General features: G+C 51.4%; 2 protein-coding genes across 2 annotated transcripts in view; both read right to left on the reverse strand.

Annotated features, from left to right (window-relative positions):
• Positions 1–662: 662 nt before the first annotated feature.
• pomt1 (protein-O-mannosyltransferase 1) lies at positions 663–11,450 on the reverse strand. Its single transcript, XM_054611280.1, has 20 exons — positions 11,367–11,450; positions 10,259–10,377; positions 10,044–10,150; positions 9,904–9,954; positions 9,602–9,748; positions 8,963–9,071; positions 8,829–8,885; positions 8,452–8,545; positions 8,086–8,240; positions 4,619–4,750; positions 4,437–4,532; positions 4,260–4,352; positions 3,419–3,515; positions 2,962–3,054; positions 2,569–2,689; positions 2,338–2,435; positions 2,081–2,194; positions 1,826–1,952; positions 1,214–1,391; positions 663–1,110 (listed from the first exon to the last, which is right to left on the reverse strand). Exons 2-20 carry the CDS (start codon positions 10,366–10,368, stop codon positions 936–938), a joined length of 2,154 nt encoding a protein of 717 aa, XP_054467255.1. The 5' UTR covers positions 10,369–10,377; positions 11,367–11,450; the 3' UTR covers positions 663–935.
• A 3,441-nt stretch (positions 11,451–14,891) lies between these two features.
• Positions 14,892–22,937, reverse strand: part of rapgef1a (Rap guanine nucleotide exchange factor (GEF) 1a) — a 20,551-nt gene continuing 12,505 nt past the window's right edge. Inside the window, 11 exon segments of the mRNA XM_054611277.1 lie at positions 14,892–15,591; positions 15,702–15,842; positions 16,031–16,128; positions 16,215–16,316; positions 21,067–21,145; positions 21,289–21,383; positions 21,527–21,611; positions 21,681–21,869; positions 22,051–22,140; positions 22,488–22,575; positions 22,808–22,886. Of these exon segments, the coding sequence (XP_054467252.1) occupies positions 15,456–15,591; positions 15,702–15,842; positions 16,031–16,128; positions 16,215–16,316; positions 21,067–21,145; positions 21,289–21,383; positions 21,527–21,611; positions 21,681–21,869; positions 22,051–22,140; positions 22,488–22,575; positions 22,808–22,886 (1,182 nt within the window). The 3' untranslated portion in view covers positions 14,892–15,455.

Raw genomic sequence — 22,937 nt, forward strand, 5'->3', positions numbered from 1 at the left:
GTAGAAGAAACTAGACGCAGAGTTTGAGTCAGCTTCAAAATAAAAATAATAATCAACATGAATGTGATCAAACAGTAAAACGTAACTTTATAAAGTTTTCTGATTCTTTTTAAATCTGAAGACATCTGATAGATCAATAGCGTATAGTAATGAGTGTCTGTTTCACTCTGGAGCCCGTGATCATGGACCAGGATGCAGACTGCTGGTCTCAGTGTCCCCCGAAGGCCTGAAACCTGAGCCCTGACGGAGCGTCAGAGACTGAGGACTTTAAACGTAAACATGAATGTGGCTGCATCCATCACGTCACCACGACAACGTCAGAGAATGTTTGTGGGGTTTATCTGATATCGTTTACTTCCTGGTTCTTTACCCTCCAGATGAGCCGTGACTCAATAATCTATTGAGTGGTTATAACAAAGTGAAGGGTTTGATCAATCTGTTCAGTATTACCTCCCATGATCACTGACTGATAATGAGAAGGTTACTGAAGGTGAACGTTCATCCAACACTGGACCAGGTGACATGAACACAGAACTAAACCTCCACGGACTCATGCTCTGTGAGTTAGGGGGGGGTGGTTTGGCCTTAGTCCAGGTCCTGGTCCTGGTCCTGGTCTACAGGTGCTCCTTCACCATCTTTAAAATAAACCACATGACATCAGGTAGAAACAAAGAACCGTGTTTTAATTAGAATACAGAAAGAAACCTGTTTAAACAGGAAGTGATGCCTGTGATGTCACACTCCTCCTCCCTGTGCAGTGCATTGTGGGAAAATCATGCCTGTCTCCCTGTCTGTCTGTCTGTCTGTCTGTCTGTCTGTCTGTCTGTCTGTCTGTCTGCCTGTCTGTCTGTCTGTCTGTCTGTCTGTCTGTCTGTCTGTCTGTCTGTCTGTCTGTCTGTCTGTCTGTCTGTCTGTCTGTCTGCCTGTCTGTCTCTCTAGCGGCGGCGGTACAGGATGTCCCAGGACTCTCTCCACTTGAGAGCTTGCAGCTGATTGGCCGATAGCTCTGGTCTCCCGTAGGTCAGCGGGCTGAAGGTTCGGTACGACAGGAAGACGGACGTCAACACGGCCAACACGCACACACACAGCGCACGGCGGTGTGTCGCTCTGCTGCAGAGACACACACACATATCAACGTTACCGAATATACAGTGTGTGTGTGTGTGTGTGTGTGTGTGTGTGTGTGTGTGTGTGTGTGTGTGTGTGTGTGTACCTGAGCAGGTGGGTGTGTGTGTGCTCCAGCAGGGCGGGGCTCAGCAGGTGGAGGTAGCAGAGAGCCGGCAGGTAGTGATACAGGAAGAGAGTTTTCTCCATCAGGAGAAACGGAACAAAGTTCACCAACCAACCACCAACACACACACATCCCAGACACACAAACTGACCCCACACACCTGGAGACCCCACACACCTGGAGACACACACACACACACACACACACACACACACACACACACACACACACACACACACACACACACACACACACACACACACACACACACACACACACACATTGTATTATGATTAAAACGTGAAGAGATAAACAGAGAAACATCTTAGTTCTGTAACTTCCTCGTTCTCTTTTTACATAAAGTACGTTCATATACACACTCAACACGGTGACCTTTGACCCTCTGGCTCATCTATTCTGCAAAGGATTGTGGGTCAGAATAGAAAAGCATGCTGGCTTCATCCTGCAGAACGAAGTACAACATCCTGGTACTTCTGACATAGTAAATAGTTGTGTGTGTGAGTGACTGTGTGTGTGTGTGTGTGTGTGTGTGTGTGTGTGTGTGTGTGTGTGTGTGTCTCCAGGTGTGTGTACCATCAGGTAGGTCTCTGAGGCCCCGCCTCCTCCTCAGCAGGTAGACGGTTGCCAGCAGCTGATAGGCCAGCAGGCTGAGGTTGGCCACGCCCCACGACACCGGGTTACCAATCAGATGGATCTGAGCCTGAGACACAGAGACAGCCAATCACAGGACAGAACAAGAGAGCGTGTGTGTGTGTGTGTGTGTGTGTGTGTGTGTGTGTGTGTGTGTGTGTGTGTGTGTGTGTGTGTGTGTGTGTGTGTGTGTGTTACGTTGGTGGAGGAGTGCAGCCAGTATGCGATGTTGGTTTCCATGGTGACCCACTCCAGGGGGGAGGAGCTGTATTTGTGTTCAGAGTCTTCCTGTTTCACCGTCAGCATCTTCCACTGTCATGACAACGGAACGTGACATCATCACTGTGAGAACCGCGTCGCCTTCAGGCTCACGTTCAAACACACGTTTAATAAATCACAGCGATTAAGAAGTCTTCTGATTGGATGATGACATGATGATGCGTTCACTCTCAAACCTGAAGCTCGAAAAATTTAGCCCAGAAGGAAATCTTTCTGTCGACGTCAATATGAGTCGGAGAATGAAGCTCCGCCTCCCTCTCCTTCTGCTCCTGACCTACACACACACACACATAATTAAATCAAACACCAGATGTCGGACTGTCCTTAAACGTACCAACAACAACGGTATTTAAAGATAATGTAATCTGGTCATGTTTAGTGTTGGGGTCAGAGGTCAGAGGTCGTACTGGTTCCATAGCGGTGCTCCTCCACGGTCCAGCCCAAACTGCTGCTGTGAGCTTTAAAGAGTTTCTCTGCAACGACCTCCAACTGACGGAAACCCCAGTCTGGAAGAGACACACCACTCAGCTACACACACAGACACACAGACACACACAGACACACACAGACACACACACACACACACACAGACACAGACACAGACAGACAGAGACACAGACACACAGACACACACACACACACACACACACACACACACACACACACACACACACACACACACACACACACACACACACACACACACACACACACACACACACACACACACACACATCACATCATCACATGTACGGTCAGAGGAAACAGTTCTGTCGTATGAGGTCACTTCCTGTCAGTACCTTGAGGACAGCTGATGTGTTGACGTGGACCAATCGAACCTCAGACAGGATCGTCTTCCAGGACTCTGACTCCGCCTCCCTGTTAGAGATGTCCTGCAAGGAGACAGGAAGTTAAACAGTTTACATATAATATATATATATATTTATATATAAATATATATATATATTTATATCTAAATATATATATATATACATATAATATATATTTATATATATTTATATATATATATATATTTATATATAAATATATATATATATACACATATAATATATATTTATATATATTATATATATATTTATATATATTATATATATATTTATATATATATATTTATATATACATATAATATATATTTATATATATATATTATATATATTTATATATATATATACATATAATATATATTTATATATATTATATATAAATATATAGTAAAGTGTGTGTAGGTGTTCTCACCACTCTCCACAGGTTCTGTGCTGCCATGGAAACGTTGAAGTCGATGTAACCCGACACTTCCTGAGAGTGAGGGCTCATGGGAGCTGCTACATCATGACTACACACACACACACACACACACACACACACACACACACACACACACACACACACACACACACACACACACACACACACACACACACACACACACACACACACAGTGTGTAGAAACATACAGACGTCCATCAAATACTTAGTAAATTAATAATAATAAAGTCAAAGTGTCAGACTTCATGTTCTCCTGTTCAGTGTTGATGGAACAAAACGACTCCCAGGATGCATTTCACTGACAAACAGCCAATCACAGAGCTTCTGCAGCTGTCAGTGAGCTCGTTTGAGATGAGCCGGCTGGCGATCGCAGCACAATGCATGCTGGGTAGATCTGCGACTCGATCCCGACTGTGACCTCGTGAACGCGCGGTCAACGATGACCTCAGGAAACGAGGCGCCGCGGGATAGAGCCAGTGCATGATGGGAAATGCCCGGCTGTCTCCTGATCTGAGAGCTGATTGGCTGTTTGTTCTAGAGGATCAAAGTGATCTCTGAGCTGTAGAATAGAATAGAAGGAACGTCTCCATGGTTACACTAGAAACTCTCTGAGCCAGGCCTACAAACTACAAGTGGCCTACAGATCAGGTCCTTCCTGTTTGTCCTCTGAAGGCTCAGTGTTTTGACTCCGCCTCCTGCCGCCACCCAGCTCATCTAGAAAGAGACTGTTGAGCTGCAGCCGAGGCTCATGGGTAATGTTGGCTGACTGTTGGACTGTCCTTGAACGCACCACGGTCAGGTGAGCGGTTACCTGTTGAGGAAGCGTGAGGTCATCCCATGGACCAGCTGGATGATGTCACCGTGACGGACAGGACGAGGAGGACTGCTGACCACCAGCTCCTGTCTGTGGACGGAGAGACAGACAGCTTAGACAGGGACTACATGTCCCAGCATGCCCGGGGACAGACGGGGACAGACAGGGACCCACCTGCCGGGGTATTTGACGATCCACCAGTTGTTGACGTCTTTGAAGGGGTAACAGGTGACCTGCTGCTGGTGAGAGCTGCCCCGCCCATTTTCATACCTGGACAGGAAACAGGAAGTCCTGTTAGTCAAACTTGAACATGCAGCTCTCTGATTGGCCGCTGTGACGGTGCGAGCTGGCAGCACCTGACTGGGTAGTTTGCTTTGTGCGAGTGGAGCCAGCAGGGGATTGGCTGGGAGGCGGAGCTTCTCAAAGTCACCTGACTGCCGTAAGCGACTTCCAGAGGCTGACCCTGAGTGATTCTGGAGAGACCGCCCTGAAATCAATCAATCAATCAATCAATCAATCAATCAATCAATCAATCAATCAATCAATATAAATATATACATTTAAATGTACATATATGTTTATGTTTATATATTTATTTAAGTGTGTATTTGTATGTATATATGTGTGTGTATATATATGTGTATATATATGTGTGTATATGTGTGTGTGTTATTGTGTGTGTATATATGTGTATATATGTGTTGTGGCAACCCCTTCGTCGGCGGCGGGGATTCGGGAATTAAGGAAAGAAGCAGGGTTGCGGTGCAACGGGTTTTATTGGGAGTCCGGTCACAAAAAGGGAAATCATCTACAAACTAAGGTTCTTCCGTAATCGGGAATAACAAAAAGGGAAATCTTATACAAACTAAGGTTCTTCCGTAATCGGGAATAACAAAAAGGGAAATCTTATACAAACTAAGGTTCTTCCGTAATCGGGAATCACAAAAAGGGAAATCTTATACAAACTAAGGTTCTTCCGTAATCGGGAATAACAAAAAGGGAAATCTTATACAAACTAAGGTTCTTCCGTAATCGGGAATAAGGGCGCGGGTCCTCCTGGTCCAGCCCTTCCTCGTCGGGTTCTGTCCTCTCCTTTTGGCAGTCCTCCAGTCCACATGTGCTTTCCGCGCTCCTTCCAGCCATGTGCTCTCTCTCTCTCTTCCTCTCTCCCGCCCTTAAAGCTCCTCTCTCCTCGTTCCCCAGGTGCCCTCAATCTTCTTGATTTCCTGGGCCCGGCCTCGATCAGGGGCATGGGTATGAGGGGATTCCGTACGGACGGTCTAGGGGCGGTACGTTGGCACTCGGGGCAGGCTCGGCAGTAGTCCTCTATGTCTTTCTTTACCCCTGGCCAATAAAATCTATCTAACACCCGGTCCCTGGTCTTATCCATCCCCAGATGAGCCCCTAGGAGGTGTGAGTGGGCCATGTACAACACCTTGCTAACATAGGACCGTGGAACGATCAGCTGTTCCACCTCCTCTCCCCCTCTGACTTACCCTATACAGTAACCCTCCCCGTGTGCTGTAATGTGGGTACTGCCGGCGACTCACCGAGTCCCGTGATAGTCCCTCGTGGGTTTGCACGTGTCCCCAGGCGGGTCTTAAGGAGTCATCCTCCAGCTGGGCGGTGGCGAACCGTCCGCCCCTGTCCGCTCGCCCCTCAACGGCCAGGGGGAGGTCGGAGAAGTCGATGAGGGGTGGGCTCTCACTCTCCTCTGGTGGGGGTATCGGCTCGGAGGCAGTCATCGTGCCCGGTGTCCCCGGGGGAAGGGATTCCGTGGACGAGGCGTGAGGCCGGCGTCCTACCTCTCTCGCGGGTCTCTGCGGAGGCTCGTCGGAGTCAGTCGGGGATGGCGGGGGTTGGCCTGCCATATAGACGGGTCGGCTTCGTAGCTGGCGCGGTCTCGTCCTTGGATGTTGGGGTCTGGGTGGGCGAAGCTCCGCCCCAACAGTCGTCCAAAGATGGGACAGTCGCGTCCAATTAACAGGGGCATGGGTAGGTTGGGCACTACCCCGGCCTGGACCGTGAAGGTCCCCTTCGGGGTTTGTACTGTGATGTGGTTGGTGGGGTATGTTTCCGTCTGTCCGTGGATGCAGCCCACCTCCACGTCCTGCCCGGGCGTTCCACAGGCTAAGTCGGGCCGGATCAAGGTGACCACGCTCCCTGAGTCCAGGAGGGCATGGGTGTCGCGCCGTCCCACCCGTACCGGCAGGCTCGGCGAGACGGTCCTCTCGTGTGACCAGCAGGTGGTGCGGAGGCAGGCTCCTCCCCTCTGGTCGGACGGACTGGCCGTGGGCATTGACACGTCCCCTGCGCCGGGACAGTGGCGGGCCAGGTGGCCCTCCTGGCCGCAGGTGTAGCACCTCCACTTCTCTCTCGGAGTCGGGGGGGCGGGGCCTCTGCGGGCCACGGTGTTTGAGCCGGGTAGGCGGGGCCTCGGACGACCGGTGTCTGGGAGCGCGGGGTCTCTGTCCTCCGTCCGCGTCGCTCGGTCCGCGGCTCCCCCTCCGGGAGGCGGGGCTGTTCCTCCGCAAAGCCGCTGGGTTACTTGATGGTTCTCGAGGAGCTCCACGAGATCGTTCACCGTTCGGGGCTGGTTCCCGGAGGCCCAGCGTTTGGCGCCGGGGGAAGAGATCGGATGCAGCGGTCTATGACGAGCCGATCCAGCAGAGGGGGGCCGTCGCCTTCTACGAGCCACCGCTCGGCCAGCCGGACGAGTTGGGAAATCTGGCTTCTCACTGAGCCGAGCGGTTCGTAGCTCCAGTCGTGGTAGCGCTGCGCCTGGGCGGGGAGGCTGTGTCCATAATGGGCGAGGATGGCCCGCTTGAGCGTCGGGTAATGCCCCGCCTCTTGGGGGTGGAGATCCCGGTAGGCGCGCTGAGCTTCCCCGGTCAGGAAGGGCGCTAGGATGTGGCCCCACTGGTCCGCTGGCCATTGTTCACGGTCCGCGGTCCGCTCGAACACCTCAAGGTACGCCTCTACGTCGTCGTCCGGTCCCATCTTGGTAAGCCTCTTCGTGGGGGCGGCGGATGCAGGACCCCGAGCGAGCTGCTCGGCCATTCGGACCATACATCTCCGTAGGATGTCTATCTCCTCGTCCCTCGTGGCGGGTTGGTCGGCGTGCTCCATCGTGGTCTGGGTTGTGTTTAAGTCCAGGGATCGCGTTGCCCGCGTTCTCCACCACTGTGGCAACCCCCTTCGTCGGCGGCGGGGATTCGGGAATTAAGGAAAGAAGCAGGGTTGCGGTGCAACGGGTTTTATTGGGAGTCCGGTCACAAAAAGGGAAATCATATACAAACTAAGGTTCTTCCGTAATCGGGAATAACAAAAAGGGAAATCTTATACAAACTAAGGTTCTTCCGTAATCGGGAATCACAAAAAGGGAAATCTTATACAAACTAAGGTTCTTCCGTAATCGGGAATCACAAAAAGGGAAATCTTATACAAACTAAGGTTCTTCCGTAATCGGGAATCACAAAAAGGGAAATCTTATACAAACTAAGGTTCTTCCGTAATCGGGAATAAGGGCGCGGGTCCTCCTGGTCCAGCCCTTCCTCGTCGGGTTCTGTCCTCTCCTTTTGGCAGTCCTCCAGTCCACATGTGCTTTCCGCGCTCCTTCCAGCCATGTGCTCTCTCTCTCTCTTCCTCTCTCCCGCCCTTAAAGCTCCTCTCTCCTCGTTCCCCAGGTGCCCTCAATCTTCTTGATTTCCTGGGCCCGGTTGATGTTCCCTCTAGTGCAGCTGGGTGGAGGGGGAGGTACCTTCCTTCCACCACCCGTCCACGGGGCGGGTGCTGCAGCGGCTGGCCCCTGGCCAATGGCGTGTCCAGACTGGCCTGGAAGGCGGAGCTCATCAGTTGGTCATGTGGTCCGCTGCGGTTCAGGAGAGTCAGGTGGACGTAGAACCAGAACACATAGAGGAGGACCGGAAGCACCAAGAGACACACAACCCGACACACACACTGCACACACACACTCAGCTGCTCACACACACACACACACACACACACACACACACACACACACACACACACACACACACACACTCTTAACTGTAAACACGTTAATTTCAGTGTCTGTCTGATGACATCACCACCGTTACATTATTTAGGGTAATGATCAGGTTTGCATATTAATGAGCTGAAAGCATCAATACATTGATGTGTGATCAGAACATTGATCTGGACTCACATGGCTGACAGTTCGCTCTCCAATCAGGTTCCAGGTGTGCAGAGAGGCCACGCCCACCAGCAGCAGGTAGGAGAACACACCCATGTACTTCACCCTGACACACACACATTAACACACACACACACACACATTAACACATCACACACACACACACACACACACACACACACACATTAACACACACACACATTAACACACACACACACACACACACAACACACACACACACATTAACACACACACACACACACACACATTAACACACACACACACACACACACACACACACACACATTAACACACACACACACACACACACATTAACACATTAACACACACACACACACACATTAACACACACACACACACTGACTCACCCGACCGCTGCTGCACATGAAGCTCCAGAGAGAAGCAGCCATCCGTATCTGAAGCAGCTGAGGGGTCAAAGGTCACAGTGGAGTCACATGACCTGTGTTGTGTGTCAGTGAGTCAGACTGAAGGTGAGTCTCACCTGTCGGCAGCGTTGTGGAACCTCAGGTAGGAGAAGAAGGCGAGCAGCACGAAGAAGATGAGGAGAGACTCCAGCAGCATGAAACGGGACTGAACGATCAGAGAGTTCTCTGGAAAACAGCATCACACCGGTTCATGAACGCACCGCAGGCATGTCAGGCCCTGAACGCACCTCAGTCCTGTCAGGCCCTGAACGCACCGCGGTCCTGTCAGTCCCTGAACGCACCGCGGTCCTGTCAGTCCCTGAACGCACCGCGGTCCTGTCAGTCCCTGAACGCACCTCGGTCCTGTCAGGCCCTGAACGCACCACAGTCCTGTCAGGCCCTGAACGCACCACAGTCCTGTCAGGCCCTGAACGCACCACAGTCCTGTCAGTCCCTGAACGCACCACAGTCCTGTCAGTCCCTGAACGCACCACAGTCCTGTCAGTCCCTGAACGCACCACAGTCCTGTCAGGCCCTGAACGCACCACAGTCCTGTCAGTCCCTGAACGCACCACAGTCCTGTCAGGCCCTGAACGCACCACAGTCCTGTCAGGCCCTGAACGCACCACAGTCCTGTCAGTCCCTGAACGCCCCACATCTACTCTGTCCTCCATATTCATGTTGTTTATGGGATGTGGCTGGAGGCGGAGTCTCACCCAGCAGCAGCAGCGCTGCAGCTCCCAGAGCCGCCAGGTGAGAGAACCTCAGCTCCAGAGTCAACAGGTAAACCAGAGGAACACAGAGAGCTCCACACACAGCCGGCAGCAACCGCAGAGTCCACACACTCACACTGCTGGGATACTCTGTGGAACGAAACAAACACACTCACACTGCTGGGATACTCTGTGGAGCAAAACAAACACACTCACACTGCTGGGATACTCCAGTTTAAACCGGTCTAAACTGGTTTAAACTGGTTTGAAGTGGCGGGTGGTGTTACAGTTACTGGTGTTCCTACCTGCTCCGATTCTGTTCCACACAAAGTTCCCATCAAATCCTCCCAGGTACGCTGCAACAAACACATCAATGACATCATCACACAGGAGTCTGACACGCAGGGAGCATCAGGTAGGTTTAGTGGTTGTCATGGTAACTGACCTCCGAGGGCCAGGATCATGTGACCGAGCGGCGGCCCGCTGTCATCGATGAAGAACACTCTCTTCATGTAGAGGGACACAAACTGACCGTAGTACACCTCATCAAACCTTTAAACAGGAGACAACATCAGGGACCACCAGCTGAACAAAACAAACCTACACCACAGGGTGGAGGCTGAGTGACGGAGGACCACCAGCTGAACAAAACAAACTTACACCACAGCGTTGGGGTAGCTCAGGTGGCTCAGTCGGGTCCAGAAGGACAGCAGGGAGACCAGCAGCAGGACCAGGTCCACCTGAGCCGTCACCACCAGGGGGAGCTGCATCACTGACACCTGAGACAGACAGGTGAGACAGACAGGTGAGGGTCTAAGGACAGAGGAGGTGAGGGTCTAAGGACAGAGGATGTGAGGGTGTAAGGACAGAGGATGTGAGGGTCTAAGGACAGAGGGGTGAGGGTGTAAGGACAGAGGATGTGAGGGTCTAAGGAAGGACAGAGGATGTGAGGTCTAAGGACAGAGGATGTGAGGGTCTAAGGACAGAGGAGGTGAGGGTCTAAGGACAGAGGATGTGAAGGACAGAGGAGGTGAGGGTCTAAGGACAGAGGATGTGAGGGTCTAAGGACAGAGGATGTGAGGGTGTAAGGACAGAGGATGTGAGGGTGTAAGGACAGAGGATGTGAGGGTCTAAGGACAGAGGATGTGAGGGTGTAAGGACAGAGGATGTGGACAGGGAGTGTAAGGACAGAGGAGGTGAGGGTCTAAGGACAGAGGATGTGAGGGTCTAAGGACAGAGGATGTGAGGGTCTAAGGACAGAGGATGTGAGGGTCTAAGGACAGAGGATGTGAGGGTGTAAGGACAGAGGATGTGAGGGTGTAAGGACAGAGGATGTGAGGGTCTAAGGACAGAGGATGTGAGGGTGAGGGTAAGGACAGAGGATGTGAGGGTCTAAGGACAGAGGATGTGAGGGTCTAAGGACAGAGGATGAGGGTGGAGGGATGTGTAAGGACAGAGGATGTGAGGGTGTAAGGACAGAGGATGTGAGGGTGTAAGGACAGAGGATGTGAGGGTGTAAGGACAGAGGACAAGGACAGAGGATGTGAGGGTATAAGGAGAGGACAGAGAGGACACACCGTACAGAGACAGAGAGGACACACCGTATAGAGACAGAGGACACACACAGAGACAGAGAGGACACACCGTATAGAGACAGAGAGGACACACCGTATAGAGACAGAGAGGACACACCGTACAGAGACAGAGAGGACACACCGTACAGAGACAGAGAGGACACACCGTCACATTCCTGCGACCGTAAACTCACCTGGTGACGTCACTGCGTTAACGTTAAACACACCATCCTCCGGGACCTCCTCTGTCCGCCTCCCGGTGTCTGTGGAGCTCGATGTCTCTGTGTGTGATTGGTGCTGTCTGCTCACTGAACAGATCGATGTCTCTGTGGTTGATTGGTGCTGTCTGCTCACTGAACAGATCGATGTCTCTGTGGATTGATTGGTCTCTGTGGTTGATTGGTGCTGTCTGCTCACTGAACAGATCGATGTCTCTGTGGTTGATTGGTGCTGTCTGCTCACTGAACAGATCGATGTCTCTGTGGTTGATTGGTGCTGTCTGCTCACTGAACAGATCGATGTCTCTGTGGTTGATTGGTGCTGTCTGCTCACTCATAATGTTTATTTGTGTTTTATTCCTCGTTAATATGTTTAAATCTACTTTAACATCATATTTAACACATTGAATTGTTGTATTTTATGATCACGTTTCTTTTTACCTGTATTTCATATTTTTATTTTCTCCAAAACAGATTCAGTTTATTATTAATATTTAGCAGTTTCTTAATGGCAGATGAAGAAGAGAAGAAGTTCACAGGCCCCTTCATCCATTCATCTATGTTCACAGCCCCTTTCATCCATTCATCTATGTTCACAGCCCCTTTCATCCATTCATCTATGTTCACAGCCCCTTTCATCCATTCATCTATGTTCACAGCCCCTTTCATCCATTCATCTATGTTCACAGCCCCTTTCATCCATTCATCTATGTTCACAGCCCCTTTCATCCATTCATCTATGTTCACAGCCCCCTTCATCCATTCATCTATGTTCATTCATCCATTCATCTATGTTCACAGCCCCTTTCATCCATTCATCTATGTTCACAGCCCCTTTCATCCATTCATCTATGTTCATCCATTCATCTATGCCCCCCTTCATCCATTCATCTATGTTCACAGCCCCCTTCATCCATTCATCTATGTTCACAGCCCCCTTCATCCATTCATCTATGTTCACAGCCCCTTTCATCCATTCATCTATGTTCACAGCCCCCTTCATCCATTCATCTATGTTCACAGCCCCTTTCATCCATTCATCTATGTTCACAGCCCCTTCATCCATTCATCTATGTTCACAGCCCCTTTCATCCATTCATCTATGTTCACAGCCCCTTTCATCCATTCATCTATGTTCACAGCCCCTTTCATCCATTCATCTATGTTCACAGCCCCTTTCATCCATTCATCTATGTTCACAGCCCCCTTCATCCATTCATCTATGTTCACAGCCCCTTTCATCCATTCATCTATGTTCACAGCCCCTTTCATCCATTCATCTATGTTCACAGCCCCTTTCATCCATTCATCTATGTTCACAGCCCCATTTCATCTATGTTCATTCATCTATCTATGTTCACAGCCCCTTTCATCCATTCATCTATGTTCACAGCCCCTTTCATCCATTCATCTATGTTCACAGCCCCTTTCATCCATTCATCTATGTTCACAGCCCCTTTCATCCATTCATCTATGTTCACAGCCCCCTTCATCCATTCATCTATGTTCATTCATCTATCTATGTTCACAGCCCCCTTCATCCATTCATCTATGTTCACAGCCCCTTTCATCCATTCATCTATGTTCACAGCCCCTTTCATCCATTCATCTATGTTCACAGCCCCCTTCATCCATTCATCTATGTTCACAGCCCCTTTCATCCATTCATCTATGTTCACAGCCCCCATTCATCATCCATTCATCTATGTTCACATCCATCTATGTTCCTTCATCCATTCATCTATGTTCACAGCCCCCTTCATCCATTCATCTATGTTCACAGCCCCTTTCATCCATTCATCTATGTTCACAGCCCCTTTCATCCATTCATCTATGTTCACAGCCCCTTTCATCCATTCATCTATGTTCACAGCCCCTTTCATCCATTCATCTATGTTCACAGCCCCTTTCATCTGTTCATCTATGTTCACAGCCCCCTTCATCCATTCATCTATGTTCACAGCCCCCTTCATCCATTCATCTATGTTCACAGCCCCTTTCATCTGTTCATCTATGTTCACAGCCCCTTTCATCTGTTCATCTATGTTCACAGCCCCCTTCATCCATTCATCTATGTTCACAGCCCCTTTCATCTGTTCATCTATGTTCACAGCCCCTTTCATCCGTTCATCTATGTTCACAGCCCCTTTCATCTGTTCATCTATGTTCACAGCCCCCATCTCATCCATTCATCTTCATCTATGTTCACAGCCCCTTTCATCTGTTCATCTATGTTCACAGCCCCTTTCATCCATTCATCTATGTTCACAGCCCCCTTCATCCATTCATCTATGTTCACAGCCCCCTTCATCTATGTTCATTCATCTATGTTCACAGCCCCTTTCATCATCCATTCATCTATGTTCACAGCCCCTTTCATCTGTTCATCTATGTTCACAGCCCCTTTCATCTGTTCATCTATGTTCACAGCCCCTTTCATCCGTTCATCTATGTTCACAGCCCCTTTCATCTGTTCATCTATGTTCACAGCCCCCTTCATCCATTCATCTATGTTCACAGCCCCTTTCATCTGTTCATCTATGTTCACAGCCCCTTTCATCCGTTCATCTATGTTCACAGCCCCTTTCATCTGTTCATCTATGTTCACAGCCCCTTTCATCTGTTCATCTATGTTCACAGCCCCCTTCATCTGTTCATCTGTTCACAGCCCCTTTCATCCGTTCATCTATGTTCACAGCCCCTTTCATCTGTTCATCTATGTTCACAGCCCCCTTCATCCATTCATCTATGTTCACAGCCCCCTTCATCCATTCATCTATGTTCACAGCCCCTTTCATCTGTTCATCTATGTTCACAGCCCCCTTCATCCATTCATCTATGTTCACAGCCCCCTTCATGCATTCATCTATGTTCACAGCCCCCTTCATCCATTCATCTATGTTCACAGCCCCTTTCATCTGTTCATCTATGTTCACAGCCCCTTTCATCTGTTCATCTATGTTCACAGCCCCTTTCATCCGTTCATCTATGTTCACAGCCCCTTTCATCTGTTCATCTATGTTCACAGCCCCCTTCATCCATTCATCTATGTTCACAGCCCCTTTCATCTGTTCATCTATGTTCACAGCCCCTTTCATCCGTTCATCTATGTTCACAGCCCCTTTCATCTGTTCATCTATGTTCACAGCCCCTTTCATCTGTTCATCTATGTTCACAGCCCCCTTCATCCATTCATCTATGTTCACAGCCCCTTTCATCTGTTCATCTATGTTCACAGCCCCCTTCATGCATTCATCTATGTTCACAGCCCCTTTCATCCTGAAGGGTGCTGGATTCTGTCCCAGCATGCACTGGGTGAGAGACGGGTCCATACAAACACCAGTTTGATATATAAATGTTCGATTAAAGTATTGATGATATAAACACTGATGTCACTGAGTACATTTACTCACATACCGCAGTACAGTAATGAGGTACTTGTACTTTACCTGTGTAATTACTGAGCTACATTTATTTATTAACTTTAAAGGCAGATTATTAATCCACAGGTGAGCAGTGATGTTTATTGAAATATTGATGTGAATAATTACAAACAGGTAAGACACAGGAAGAGGCACCACGCTAACACCTGGCTAACCCCGGCTAGCTCCAGGCTAATCTTGGCTAACACCTGGCTAACCCCAGCTAGCTCCAGGCTAATCTTGGCTAACACCTGGCTAACCCCTGATAGCTCCAGGCTAATCTTGGCTAACACCTGGCTAACCCCTGATAGCTCCAGGCTAATCTTGTTCAACACTTGACTGGTGCTAACACCTGGCTAACTCCAATTAGCTCCCGGCTAACCTCAGCTTGCCTATGCACTTCAAAATGGCTACAACGGTTCTGGTTATTGCCGGTTGTTGCAGGAATAGTCCATATGAGCACATGTTAGCCGTGATTAGCCCAGTATGTGAACATCCTTCTTCCTTTGACACATGAGCACCAGTCTAATCCAGTTCAGTACCGGTTTATTTCAGGTTTCAGGTTTAGCCACCGCAATTCTCAATATCCACAGGTTAGCCTTGTGACGTCCCAGGTTAGCACAGGTTTAGTCTGTGTGGTCTGTCATCTCTGATTGGCTCGTGGGGCATTTCGTGGGCGGAGTCTCAGCGAGAGTTCCCACAATGCTTCCTCAGCCAGGTGATCGCTGAAGTCATTAAAGAACGATATGATGTCATCATTAGGCTGCAGAGTGTAAGTACTGCAGAGAGAGAGAGACATGCAGGTATTACTTCAGAAAGTGAAAACTGATGAGGACATACTGTAATACTGCTTATTATAACTGTAGTAGTAATACTACAGGTGACTGACACTTGCTGGGAGCTCCTCAGAGGGTCCAGGATGTTGAACTGCTGCCAGCGTTTAGAGAAGTTGACCTTTGATCCCTGTGATGTCATCAACGTGTCAGGATTCCCCAGGTGGACGAAGGTCAAGTCCTGAAGGATCAACCCCCTGAACAGACAGACAGGTTAGAGAGAGACATATATAGTGGGGTATAGAGGGTATTAACGTACAGGTAGGGTATATATAGTAAGGTATAGAGGGTATTAACGTACAGGTAGTGTATATATAGTAAGGTATTGAGGGTATTAACGTACAGGTAGGGTATATATAGTAAAGTATAGAGGGTATTAACGTACAGGTAGGGTATACAGGGAGGTTCCACCTCAGCCAGAGCTGCTCTGTAGGCTCTAAATGATGATGAGCTGTCAATCAAAGAGCTGTACTCCTCTAGAGCCTAAAAGACAAACACAAGACTCATGATTATATTTAAGATGAATTATTCTTATTATTCTTATTATCTTATATTGAAAAGACTCAGACCTCAGCTGTGTTTTTCTGCCAGTCTAGGCGTCGCAGGGGGGCAGAGTCTAGCGCTGACAGGATGGCCAGGTACGAGTTAAAGTTGTTCAGCCTTCGCAGGTGCTGCAGGAACACACACAAACACACAGCCACGCACACACACACTCTGTCAGCAACTTTGGTTCACATTGTCTACGGGTGGCAGCGTACCGGGGTAACGGTGTCTACGGGTAACAGCGTACCGGGGTAACAGCGTACAGCGGGGGGTAACAGTGTCTACGGGTAACAGCGTACCGGGTAACGGTGTCTACGGGTAACAGCATACCGGGGTCACGGTGTCTACGGGTAGCAGCGTACCGGGGTAACGGTGTCTACGGGTAACAGGATACCGGGTCACGGTGTCACGGGTAACAGCGTACCGGGTAACAGCGTCAGCGTACGGGTAACAGCAGCATACCGGGTCAACGGTGTCTCACGGGTAACAGCGTACCGGGTAACGGTGTCTACGGGTAACAGCGTACCGGGTAACGGTGTCTACGGGTAACAGCATACCGCGGTGTCACGGGTAACAGGATACCGGGTAACGGTGTCAGCGGGTAACAGCGTACCAGGGTAACGGTGTCTGGGGTAACAGGTGTGTCTACGGGTAACAGGCCGTCACGGTGTCTCGGGTAACAACATGCATACGGGTAACAGCGTACCGGGGTATCGGTGTCTCACGGGTAACAGCGGGTCACGTGTCTACCGGGTAACAGTAACGTGTCTACGGGTAACAGCGCATACCGGGGGTAACGGTGTCTACGGGTAACAGCGCATAACAGCGTACCGGGTAACGTGTCTCAACAGTGTCTATGGGTAACAGCGGGTCAAGGTGTCTCGGGTAACCGGGTAACAGTGTCTAACACGGGTAACAGCGTACCAGGGTAACGGTGTCTCACGGGTAACAGCGTACCGGGTCACGGGGTGTCTACGGGTAACAGCGTAACAGGGGGTCACGCGTGTCTACGGGTAACAGCGTGTCACGGGTCCGGGTCACGTGTCTCACGGGTAACAGCGCACCGGGTCACGGTGTCTACGGGTAACAGCGTGCCAGGGTAACGGGTCACGGTGTCTACGGGTAACAGCGTATCGGGTCACGGTGTCTACGGGTAACAGCGTACCGGTGTCTACGGGTAACAGTGTCTACGGGTAACAGCGTACCAGGGTCACGGTGTCTACGGGTAACAGCGTACGGGTAACAGTGTCCGGGTCACAGCGTACCGGGTGTCTCACGGGTAACAGCGTACAGGGTCACAGGTCTCACGGGTAACAGCGGGGTCACGTCTACGGGTAACAGCGTACAGGGGTCACGGTGTCTACGGGTCACGTCCGGGTCACGTTGTCTACGGGTAACAGCGTACAGGGGTCACGGTGTCCACGGGTAACAGCGTCCGGGGTCACGTCACGGGTAACAGCGTACAGGGGTCACGTGTCACGGGTAACAGCGTACAGGGGTCACGGTGTCTCGGGTAACAGGGTAACAGCACGTGTCTACGGGTAACAGCATACCAGGGTCAGGTCTACGGGTAACAGCGTGTCACGGGTAACAGTGTGTCTGTCTCACGGGTAACAGCATACCAGGGTCACGGTGTCTCACGGTGTCTCACGGGTAACAGCATACCAGGGTCACGGTGTGTCTCACGGGTAACAGCGTGCCAGGGTAACGTGTCTACGGGTAACAGCACGTGTCAGGGTGTCGGGTAACAGCGTCCAGGGTCACGGGGGTAACAGCGCCGGGTACCAGGGTCACGGGTAACAGTGTCACGGGTAACAGCGTGCCGGGTCACGGTAACAGCGTCACGGGTAGGGTAACAGCGTACAGGGGTCACGGTGTCTCACGGGGTAACAGCGTACAGGGGTCACGGTGTCTCACGGGTAACAGCGTACCAGGGTCACGGTGTCAACAGCGTACCAGGGTCACGGGTAACAGCGTACAGTCCCCGGGTCACGGTGTCCGGGGTCACGGGTAACAGCGTACCAGGGGTACGGTGTCTACGGGTAACAGGGTAACGGTGTCTACGGGTAACAGCGTACCGGGGTAACAGTGTCTACGGGTAACAGCGGGGTCACGGTGTCGGGTAACAGCGCACCGGGTCTGGGGTAAGGGTGTCTACGGGTAGCAGCAGCGTACCGGGGTCACGGTGTCTACGGGTAGCAGCGGGTAACAGCGTAGGGGTCACGTGTCACGGGTAACAGCGTACCGGGGTCACAGTGTCTACGGGTAACAGCGTACCGGGTCACGTGTCTACGGGTAACAGCGGGTAACAGTGTCTACGGGTAACAGCGTAACACGGTGTCTCACGGGTAACAGCGCATAGGGTAACGGGGTCACGGGTAACAGCGTGCCGGGGGTCACAGCGGTGTCACGGGTAGCGGTAGCATACCAGGGTCGCCCGGTAGCGTACCAGGGTCACGGGTGTCACAGGTGTCAGGGTAACAGTGTCTCACGGGTAACAGCGTACCGGGTCACAGTGTCTACGGGTAACAGCGTACCGGGGTCACGTGTGTCTACGGGTAACAGCGTACCGGGTCACGGGTCACGTGTGTCTACGGGTAACAGCGTACAGGGTCACGGTGTCACGGGTAACAGCGTCGGGTCACGGGTAACGGTGCGTCCACGGTGTCTACGGGTAACAGCGTACAGGGGTCACGGTGTCTCACGGGTAACAGCGTGCCGGGGTCACGGTGTCTCACGGGTAACAGCGTCTAGGGTCACGGTGTCTCACGGGTAACAGCGGTGTCAGGGTCACGGTGTCTCACGGGTAACAGCGTACCGGGTCACGGTGTCTCACGGGTAACAGCGTACCGGGTCACGGTGTCTACGGGTAACAGCGTACAGGGTCACGGTGTCTCACGGGTAACAGCGTACAGGGTCACGGGTAACAGCGTACAGGGTCCGGTGTCACAGTGTCTCACGGGTAACAGCGTACAGGGTCAACAACAGCGTACCGGGTCACGTGTCTCACGGGTAACAGCGTACCGGGGTCACGTGTCTACGGGTAACAGCGTACCGGGGTGTCTGGGTAACAGTGTCACGGGTAACAGCGTACAGGGTCACGGTGTCACGGGTAACAGCGTACCGGGGTCACGTTGTCTGGGGTAACAGCGTACAGGGTCACGTGTCTGACAGGGTAACGGTGTCTACGGGTAACAGCATACCGGGGTAACAGGGTAACAGCATCCGGGTCACGCGTTGTCTCACGGGTAACAGCGGGTAACAGCGTCCAGGGTAACAGCGTACAGGGTCAACAGTGTCCGGGTCACGGGTCTACGGGTAACAGTGTCTCACGGGGGTAACAGCGTACCAGGGTCACGCGTTGTCTCACGGGTAACAGCATCACGGTGTCTCACGTAACAGCGTGTCTCACGTCTCACGGGTAACAGCATACCGGTACCAGGGTAACAGTGTAACAGCAAGGTCACGGTGTCTCACGGGTAACAGCATACCGGGTAACAGCGTACAACAGCGGGTAACAGCGTGTCGTTGTCGGGGTAACAGTGTCTACGGGTAACAGCAGTGTCTACGGGTAACAGCGTACCGGGGTAACGGTGTAACAGCGTACGGGTAACAGCTTAACCGGGGTCACGGTGTGTTTAACAGCGTGCCGGGTCACGTGTCTCACGGGTAACAGCGGGTAACAGCGTACCGGGTAACGGTGTCTACGGGTAACAGCGGTCAATGGTGTCGGGTCACGTGTCTGTTCACGGGTAACAGCGTACCAGGGTAACGGTGTCTCACGGGTAACAGCGTACCGGGTCAACGGTGTCTACGGGTAACAGCGGGTACCACGGGTAACAGGTGTGTCTACGGGTAACAGCGCACGGGTAACAGCGTGCCAGGGTCACGGTGTCTACGGGTAACAGCGTACCAGGGGGGTAATGGGTCACGGTGTCGGGTAACAGCGCCGGGGTCACGGTGTCTCACGGGTAACAGCGTACCGGGGTCACGTACAGGGGTGTCTACGGGTAACAGCGTGCCAGGGTAACACGTGCCAGGGTCACTGTGTCTACGGGTAACAGCGCCAGGGGGTCACGGGGTGTCTACGGTGTCTCACGGGTAACAGCGTACCAGGGTAAGTCACGCATCGGGTCACGTGTCTCACGGGTAACAGCGTACAGGGGTCACGTGTCTACGGGTAACAGCGTCCGGGGTCACGGGGTAACAGCGTACAGGGGTCACGGTGTCTACGGGTAACAGCATACAGGGGTCACGGTGTCTACGGGTAACAGCGTACCGGGGTAAAGGTGTCTACGGGTAACAGCATACCGGGGTCACGGTGTCCACGGGTAACAGCGTACCGGGTAACACGGTGTCCTACGGGTAACAGCGTACCGGGTAACGGTGTAAACAGCGTACCGGGTAACAGTGTCACGTGTCTCACGGGTAACAGCGGGTGTCTACGGGTAACAGCGTACCGGGGTAACGGTGTCTACGGGTAACAGCGTACCGGGGTAACAGTGTCTACGGGTAACAGCGTACCGGGGTAACGGTGTCTACGGGTAACAGCGTACCGGGGTAACAGCGTACCGGGTAACAGTGTCTACGGGTAACAGTGTCTACGGGTAACAGCGTACCGGGGTCACGGTGTCTACAGGTAACAGCGTACCGGGGTCACGGTGTCTACGGGTAACAGGATACCGGGGTCACGGTGTCTACGGGTAACAGCGTACCGGGGTAACAGCGTACCGGGGTAACAGTGTCTACGGGTAACAGCGTACCGGGGTAACGGTGTCTACGGGTAACAGCGTACCGGGGTAACGGTGTCTACGGGTAACAGCATACCGGGGTCACGGTGTCTACGGGTAACAGCATACCGGGGTCACGGTGTGTTACCTTCATGGTCTTCAGGAACTTCAGCAACAGTTTTTCTCTGTCCTGAGATTTATCCTGAAGAATGATCACAGAACGAACCCTGAAACAAAACACACGAACACACACACACACACACACACACACACACACACACACACACACACACACACACACGTATAAGTGTAGTAGTTGTGTAGTAGTTGTGTGTAGTAGGTGTGTAGTAGGTGTGTAGTAGGTGTGTACCAGTAGGAGACGTTGTTGAAGTGTTGGGTGAACTCTGTCAGGTTTGGACTTTTCTCATCATTCTGCTCTTTAGACCACATCAAGAGCTCTGGAAGCTAGACAGGTGAGAGTCAGACAGACAAACAGACAGACATGTGAGGCAGACAGAGAGACAGACAGACAGATTGACAGACAGACAGACAGACAGACAGACAGACAGACAGACAGACAGACAGACAGACAGACAGGTGAGGGGTACCTGGATCTTGCAGAAGAGCTCTGAGTCCAGCAGAGTCAGCTGTTCAGCTAAGTCCTGGCTCCTGAAGTCCAGCAGGGTTCCTGGTCTGAGAGAGGACGACACGTTGGAGTCTGAGAGGACACACCTGTCAATCATCCTGGAGGTCAAAGGTTACCTGGCAGCCACGCCCCTGGCCGCGAGGGGGCGGAGTGACTGAGGAGAGCCAATCAGCTGCCACTTCTGCTCCATCTTGGACAGGATGTTGGAGCGCAACAGGAGGGCCGAGCCGAGCTCTCCACCAATCAGGAGGCTGAACACCAGCTCCATCAGGAGCAGCAGCAAATCAGAGTCCAGCTCTGTGGCACTGCTCACACACACACACACAGAGACACACACACATGTTACTGTGTGTGTGTGTGTGTGTGTGTGTGTGTGTGTGTGTGTGTGTGTGTGTGTGTGTGTGTGTGTGTGTATGTTTGTGTGTGTCTCTGTGTGTGTGTGTGTGTGTGTGTGTGTGTGTGTGTGTGTGTGTGTGTGTGTCTCACCACAGCTCTTTCACCACTCTGACCAGTAGCTTGAAGGTGTTCTTGGCAGCAGTGATGTGTTCAGGGTCCCGTCGTTCACACAGATGTCTGTATGTGTTCAAGGTTAAAGATAATCTAACAGATTTTATCTTTAAGATCAATAACTGACTCCTGATCAGTTGTTTCAATATCGTCCTGAAAAATAAATATACTTTATATACTGAACGCATCGTCATGTGACTGAACTGAACCTCCCTTCGTTAGCCGTTAGCGGTGCTGCTAACGTTAGTATCTCTCCTCCTGTTAGCCGTTAGCGGTGCATAATAGTTTTTTCTTCAGAAGAGGTTAGAAAAACCCCCAACATAAACAATCAGATCATCTGCATATTAACACACTTCAGGCTCCACCTCCTTCCTGTAGACACACACACAAACACACACACACACACTCAGAGAGGATATCTGTGCTGGAGTTTGATGATGACGTCCTTGGGGCTGAGGAAGCTCCTGTAGGTGGAGAGGAAGGCTTCACAGTACACCACCTGTTCTACACACACACACACACCATCAGAGTACACCACCTGTTCTACACACACACACACCATCAGAGTACACCACCTGTTCTACACACACACACACACCATCAGAGTACACCACCTGTTCTACACACACACACACACACACACACACCATCAGAGTACACCACCTGTTCTACACACACACACACACACACACCATACGAGTACACCACCTTTCGTCGGGCGGAGACGAGGACTCACCTGGTCCTCTGGGCGTCGCCGTGGCGTGGACCAATAGGATCTCAGGAGACGCTGCTTTCACGTCCGGCCCGTCCTCGTCCTGAGATAGAGACAGTCAGGCTGAGTGAGGCACAGAGGTCAGAGGTCAAAG

This window comes from Anoplopoma fimbria, chromosome 13, assembly GCF_027596085.1.
Source record: "Anoplopoma fimbria isolate UVic2021 breed Golden Eagle Sablefish chromosome 13, Afim_UVic_2022, whole genome shotgun sequence".
NCBI classification, from domain to species: Eukaryota; Metazoa; Chordata; class Actinopteri; order Perciformes; family Anoplopomatidae; genus Anoplopoma; species Anoplopoma fimbria.